Source organism: Hemicordylus capensis, chromosome 1, assembly GCF_027244095.1.
Source record: "Hemicordylus capensis ecotype Gifberg chromosome 1, rHemCap1.1.pri, whole genome shotgun sequence".
NCBI lineage: Eukaryota > Metazoa > Chordata > Lepidosauria > Squamata > Cordylidae > Hemicordylus > Hemicordylus capensis.
Genome location: NC_069657.1, coordinates 49711595 through 49719389, shown reverse-complemented (window position 1 = coordinate 49719389; position 7795 = coordinate 49711595). Strand labels below are relative to the sequence as shown.

The following is a 7795-nucleotide window of genomic DNA, read 5'->3' as shown; positions in this document are numbered from 1 at the left end:
TTGCAATGCTAAGCATAAAAGAACAACCCCATGGTTAGTTGGGCTTAAAGGGGGGAAATGCATGATTGTAAGCTCCCTGGGAGCAGGAACTTGTCAATGTTGCTTATGTAGCTCTGTAAGATGCCATATATGCTGATGATGTAGTCTGTATCTATTATTGTGTTTTGGTAGTTAGCTGGCTAACTAGTTTTTTGTCAGTGGGGGGTGGGCAAGGATTGGAGCAGGGATTCTCAGACTAGGGACCCAGCTATTGTTGGATTGCAACTCCCATCATCCTCAGCGACAATGGCAGATGGGAGCTGTAGCCCAACGTCTGCAGACCCAAATTTGAAAACCTATACAAGGGTGTAGCGAGTTTCCTGGGGGCCAGGGGCCAAAGTGCAGGCAGGGGGCCACCATCACACAAGCAAAGTGCACGCATGCCCCACAACAGCGGAGCCTGACCTCCGGTGGCCTGTGTGCAGCTGCAGTGGCCCCATTGACCCCACCCCCCACGTCTGACATCCGATGTGGGGTGTGTGGTCTGGCTCCTGAATGGAGCCTTGAGGCTCTGTCCGGGAGTTGGAATTTAACTCCCAAAGGGGCTGTGCGGCCCCCGCTTGGGAGCTAAACCTGCACCCCTGCGTCCAATGTCAGACATGGGGGGGGGGTGTCGGGGCCGCGAGGCATGGCCCCTGATTGGGTGTGGCCCGGGTTCGTTGAACCCGTTGGTCCAATGGTGGTTCCGCCCCTGGTGCCCCAGTACCCCAAGCCCCACCCCCTGCATCTGATGCCAAATGCAAGGGGGTGGGGCAACCAACCTAACCCACCCAAGCCTTCCCCTGCCCCTTTTGACGCACCTTCTGCTCGGGGCTGTTCCTGCAGCCGCCTTTCCTGGTCCCATTCCTGCAGCTGCCGAGGCTCAGTGCAGAGTGGAATCTGCAGGGTGGCCACCACCGCTAGCAGCAGCACCAGCTTGACGGTGTGGAGTCAGGTGTGGAGTCACCGCCCTCCTCCTTCAGGGGTGGCAGTGGATAGGGGCCAGGCAGCCTTTCCTCGGGCAGCTCTTTGCAAAGCTCAGGGGGCAGACCCACGGCAAGGGGTGGTCCACTGGGAGGAGGAAATGTGGGAGAGGAGAAAGGAAGCCTCAGCGCGCTTCTTCCCATCGCGAGCGCCCCCCAACTGCAGGGCACCACCAGCGCCCTGTGCGGAAAGGGCAGCAGCAGGGCACACCCCAAGCCTTGTGGGCCCCCTCACCCTCCAGGCCTGGGGACATTTGTCCCCCCTTTTCCAAGGGACGCTATGCCCATGTTTAGATAGTGTTTTGCTAATGACTCCAAAAAGTCCTGGTCAGCTTCCATATAGTAGAAGGCTACCACTGAGAGATGTGACAAAGACCTCTACTTCTCATCTCCTTGAAGAGACTTGCGGGAAGGTGTAGGATTTCCTAATCTGCCCCTTGTGAGTGGTTTGTGTGTAAGTCAGTAAAAAGAAAGCAAAGTGCTAGATGAAAGAGACTCAATGAAGAATTTTGAGGGAGAGCCTGGAACAGCCAAGGCCAAGGGCTGTGGATGCAGAGTTCAGCCACTCCGAGGTAACTAGTTGCTGTCTTCTAAGAATGATCTATTATCTTTTACATCCATCCAATGCTCAACCAGTATGTTTGTGCAAATAAACCACTCCTGCATAACCCTCAGGAACATATTTATGCACTGTCAGCACAAGAAGCCTTCAGTGCAGGTAAACTGAAGACTCCTTGCGGACTTGCAGCCCTTCTTCTGTTGCTAGAAGGCTGCAGATCATGTGAACCAGTACAACAATATAATATGTATGCATAGATAAATGAAATGGCAAATACTGATAGCGGCTCCTTCGATGCCATTCTTCTGTTTATTGATGGTAAGGTCTGGTATTGCTGCACAGATGGACAAGGTCAATCTTCCTTGAGCAATCTAGAAGCCACTTGTACATTCTGAAGTATGCATGGTTGTTTATTCCACGGATCTCTTTTGATGTGTGCAAAGGGTAATGTCCACTTTGCAGATCTGGAACAGTATTGAATTACTTGCCCGGGATCACACAAAGTATGGCACAGCAAAGAGCTCAGATCTCCCAAATCTTCATCTAGTGACCCAACATATCAGAATATGCTTTCCCCTCCTATGACAGGTAATTAAGCTGACAAAAACATGTTCAGAATCTGGATCTAGACTTTAACATTATTTTATTGAGAAGAATTTAATTAGAATGTTGCTGCATTGCACTGAATAGAAAAGCAGGGACCTAAGTCTGATGACACCCCACAGAATACAGGATTCTACCAAAGGATCAGGATCAATACTCAATTGCAAACAGTTATTGTGCTATGAGAAACAACAAGCCTATAGGATGAATCAGCTCAGCCGTCCATCTAGTTCTCCACCACCCACCCTTCCTCTCCCTCCTCGGCTCCAAAATAAATATTATCCTGTACTGTATATTACATAGAAAATCTGTAAGCACAGGGTAACATAATAAGGGAAATTACTCAAAATAGTCCAATTTAAATTAAAAGGACAAGTTAGGCAATGCCTAACTTAATTTTAATTGGACTACTTTGAGTAATTTTCCTCATGTCAACCACTGAGTATTAGAGAACATTCAATTTTATGTTTTCACTATGAATGTATAGCAGTTGCATATATAGGACTGCTCAGACATGAGGGTGCATATCTTGACGATTCTGGTTAATAACTAGTGGTTATTACCACAATATTATCTTTTGTAATCTTGTCTAGACCATTTGGCACACATTTATATTACTGACCAATTCAACTTCTAATAGTAGAGTATTCACAGATCAGCTGCGAGGCATGCAAAAAGACATCATCCATGGCCTACATGCTGTGCCCCAGGAAGTGGGCAGATGAAGGGCTGAACGTTCACAAGGAGCCTTCAGCCCCCCTGCACCAAAGGCTCTTTGCACAGCCAAGCAGGCGCAAATGGGGAGGGAAGAGCCATTTTCACTCCATTCCCCTCACTGCAAAGACCTTTCTGTTTGCAAGAACATATTCCTAAGGGTCGCACTGCCCTCAAGAGAAATATATTCCTATGAATGGAAAAGTCTTTTGCAGTGAGGGGTGAGAAGTGAAAATAACTTTCCCCTTCCACTTTATGGTGCAAGAAGTCTTCAGTGCAGGGAGATGGAAGGCTCCCTGTGAATGTACAGCCCTCTACAGCATGTGGGCCCACATTTAAAATCTACATGTCACTTTCATTGGGTGTCTTTTGGTTCTTAGGCTATGTAAAAAGGGTGAACAGGGCATTCTCCCATTTTCTTCAAGCCACAATTGTATAAGCTCACTGCATAGCCATCATTTTCCCAAGTGAAAGAATCTAGGACTCAAAAGACATTCCGCATACATTCAAGAGACATTCAACATATCTACCACTGATTTAAAGAGAGGCATTATATGTTATGTTTTTTGCTATTCTTTTCATAATAGGTCCTAGTATTCTGTTTGGGGCTTTGAGGGCAGCAGCAGCAGCACTCCCAAATGAAACATTCACAATGATACCATGAGTTGTTTCCTGAACAGTGAGACCCAACTGAGAATTCAATAGTGATGATCCACACTGCTTTGTTATTAGAGATATCCGAGTTCAGATATTCTTCCATGGCCCACCTAGAGAGTTCCTTCTTGCTCTCAGTTCCTGTATTCCATTACAATGGATTGCAACTTTGCAGTGTTCCCTCTAACAGGGATTCCCAGATGTTGTTGACTACAACTCCCATAATCCCCAGCCAAAAGCCACTGCAGCTGGGGATGCTGGGAGCTGTAGTGAACAACATCTGGGAACCCCTGCTAGAGGGAACAGTGATTGCAAGCTAACTTGAACCGTTAGGTTTGTGCAACATTTACCCCGGCAAATATGACATACTGGGGGTGCCATGCAAAGCTGTTCAATGAAGCAAAATGTACTGGAGAGTGGATGGAGGGCAGGATGGGACTGGATTGGGACAATTCACTTGCCTACACTGCGAGAGGCTTCCAGCCACCCCAGAGCCCGCTGTGTCAGCAAAATCCCACAGAGCGGATACATTTACCATGTGATTGCAACTGATACGCAGCAGAGCAAGACAGACTTGCCAACTTACAGGATACTGCTACAATTCCGTTGGCAAAAGTGGTTCCGTGCACTTCTATAGCGACACATATCTTCAGGGTTCTCAAGCCTCTCTTTTGAATGGTTCCCCTGAATTAGTTCCTCCAGAACATAATGGCGTATGCAGAAACCCTGTGATTTGATTCACAGCGAATGCACTATACCTGCAGCAACTTGAGCATCACACCTGTTCTTCTTGTCCCCACTTCCCCACCTCATATTTCCTTGGTTAGGAGTCTGGATGAGCAACATGCTGGAGCTTCCTTGGGAACAGGCTCTGCTGTCTCTGCTCATCTGAAGTCCCTTCCCACAGCTTCTGTAATGCTACTTGGCAATGAACTCTCCCAGATGCAGTTCATCAAGGCAGAAGGTCCTTTAGATGTGTCAGGGCCAATTGTTTCTCCTGAAACACAAGTACTTGGAACAGGGAGTGCTACCAATTCAGCGGCCCCTGGATTGGTGAAACAGCAACAAGACTTAGCCAAGTGTTTAGGACGCTTTCCTCAAACTTTTTCTTAGCAGGCAGGATGTAGCAGCTAGACAATTCAGCATTTACTCCCATCTTGAGTCACTTCATTTTAAGTTCACATTGCATAACACTGTAGCTGGAAGTCAGGCCAACTGCTCTTTTGTCATACTTGCATTTTAATCCAAATTCTGTTGGTGTTTGTGTGAAATATTGGCTATCTGTAAGAAAGGATCAAAAACCTCCTTTCTACCAGCTGCATTTACTTGGCTCTGGAGGGGAAAAAAATCTCATATACAACTGAACAAGAGACTCCTCCATATTGGCCCAATATTTTCCCATTGTGATGCTGTTTTTGTTCCTTCCAGTTTGCTCAGAAGTTGCAAGTCACTGAGCTGAGAGAAGTCCCCCAGAATTCATCAGTCAAAAATGTAATTGGCTCATGTGTACAGGAGTGTTGAAGAAGACTGAGTAATAAATAAAGGTAGAGCAGTGTTGCCTTCTGTCAACAAAGCAGCTACCTTCGTCAAATGGTACACCTGAGAAGAGAGCATGGAATAGGTTCAATACCAAAAACTTTGCCCCACGGAATTCAAGTAAGTGTGCACAAGGTTGCAGCTATAGACAGGCTGCCAGTATATTAGCTACTACTGGGACCCACGTTTGGTGGACATTGCTCAGTAAAGCACAGAACTGCAGAGTCTAGAAATCAAAAATGAGCATAGGAACCTGCCATATACTGAGTTAGACCATTGGTCCATCTAGCTCAGTAGTGTCCACCCAGACTGGCAGCAGCTTCTCCAGGGTTGCAGGCAGGAATCTCTCTCAGCCCTATCTTGGGAGGGAGGGAACTTGGAACCTTCCCATATTGTGGCTCCCTCCCCTAAGGGGAATATCTTACAGTGCTCACACATCAAGTCTCCCTTTTATATGCAACCAGGGCAGACCCTGCTTAGCTAAGGGGACAAGTCATGCTTGCTACCTCAAGACCAGCTCTCCTTAAGGCTTCTGCAGTGTCCATTTAAGCCAGCAATTGCTCAGTTTTGTATGTTTCTGTTTTCATTACCCTAATGCAAGCCTTGACCAATTTTCTTTGGATCTAGGAGCCAGCCCATTCAGAAGCCAAACAATGGACACTTGACAAAATTATGGGACTCAGTGACAAACACTGTGGAGTGGGCAGGTAAATGGGCTTCTGTTTATCCCCTTTACAAGTCACATACTTAGAAACAGGACTGCCTCGACAAATAAAGATTTTATTTAACTAACTCTAATATCCTAAGCCACTTAATGGCACAGCAGGGAAGTAACTAGCCTAGCGAGCAAGAGGTTGCTGGTTTGAATCCCCACTGGTATGTTTCCCAGATTATGGGAAACACCTATATCAGGCAACACCGATATAGGAAGATGCTGAAAGGCGTTCTTTCATACTGTGTGGGAGATGGCAATGGTAAACCCCTCTTGTATTCTAACCAAAGACAACCACAGGGCTCTGTGGTTGCCAGGAGTCAACACCGACTCGACAGCGCAACTTTACTTTACTTTACTAATATCCTTTACTTTACTAATATAATTATATATATAATATACTAATATATACATATATATATATACACATACACACACACACACACACACATATATACACACATATATACACACACAATATAATATATATATATATAATATATAATAATAAATATTATAATATAATATAATATAATATAATATAATATAATATAATATAATATAATATAATATAATATAATATAATATAATATAATAATATCCTTTACTTTACTAATATAATAAGTCTAGGCACCATAGCTTCTTGGCAACTGGGATTTGTCAAGCCACTCTGGCCCCCACCAGAGGAGAGCTAGTCTTGTGGTAGCAAGCATGACCTGTCTCCTTAGCTAAGTAGGGTCTGCCCTGGTTGCTTATGAATGGGAGACTTGATGTGTGAGCACTGTAAGATATTCCCCTTAGAGGGTGGAGCTGCTCTGAGAAGAGCAGAAGGTTCCAAGTTCCCTCCGTGGCATCTCCAAGATAGGGCTGAGAGAGATTCCTGCCTGCAACCTTGGAGAAGCCGCTGCCAGTCAATGAAGACAATACTGAGCTAGATGGACCAATGGTCTGACTCAGTATATGGCAGCTTCCTATGTTCATAACCTTGGCTTTGACAATCTCTGTACTTGTGTGTCTTGAGTAACACTCTTTCCCACTGAGCTGTAGCTCCATGGTAGAACGCATGCTTTGCATGCAGGTGGTCTGAGGTTCAATCCCTTGTATCTCAGGTACAGCTGAAAAAGACTCCTATCCAAAACCACAGAGAGCCTCTGTGAGTCCATGTAGACCAGTGATTCCCAATCTGTCGTCCGCAGACCACTGTTGGTCCGCGAAGGTACTGCAGGTGGTCCATGACACTTGCGCCTAGCTTTGCGGCTTCCTGCCTCCTCCTCCTTCTCCCCTTCTCCCCAACCCCACCATGACCATTACACTGCCTAATGTTGCTAATGGGGGCGAGAGGATAAAACATGTCTTCTTTCCCTGGCGCAGTGGCGGAGGAAGCATCCAATCCCCTTACTTGCCACACAAAGAACCTCCTGGCAGGCTCTCAATGAAGCAAATGAGGGGGTAGGATGTGTCTTCCCACGTGCAGCAAGAGAGGCCATGTTGCATCTCCCACTCCCCCCAGCAACTGCGGGCAGCATAATGGCCATGGCGGGGCAGTGAGAAGAAGAGGAGGAGGAGGAAGGAGGCTATGGTGAGAGAGGACACGTTGCATCCTCTCGCTCACCCCAGCAACAGCAGGCAGTGTAATAGCTAGGAGGGGAGGGGGCAATAGGAGGAGCAGGAGGAGGAAGGAGGCGGCGATCAAGGCTTACTGGCAGTCCGCAAAAGCTTTCGGTAACATAGTGGGTCCACATAAAGGAAAAGGCAGCAAACCCCTGCTGCAGATGGACCAATGCTTTAACTCAGTAAAAGGCAGCTTGATGGACGTTTGCAAGGAAGTGGCCGGAATATGATCACAAACATTTCCCATCTTGAACATTTAGGAAAGAAAAGTTGCACCATCAAGTACAAACCACAGAAATACTGTGTGTGGTCTTGTCAACAAAACGCAATGGAGAAGTTGCCAGATTTATCTCCTCAAATCCTTTTCAAACCTCCCTTTCCCAGCCGATAAGAGTTCTCCAGCCT

The 7795-nt window shown here is 46.5% G+C and overlaps 1 protein-coding gene across 2 annotated transcripts in view; it reads right to left on the bottom strand.

Annotated features, from left to right (window-relative positions):
• Positions 1–2186: 2186 nt before the first annotated feature.
• Positions 2187–7795, bottom strand: part of PGF (placental growth factor) — a 41649-nt gene continuing 36040 nt past the window's right edge. For both annotated transcript variants that reach the window (XM_053311129.1, XM_053311125.1), the window contains exon 7: positions 2187–5130. Coding sequence is in view for 1 of the 2 variants with exons in the window: in XM_053311125.1 (XP_053167100.1) it covers positions 5118–5130 (13 nt within the window). In the remaining variant the exon portion in view is untranslated. The remainder of the gene's footprint in view (positions 5131–7795) is intronic.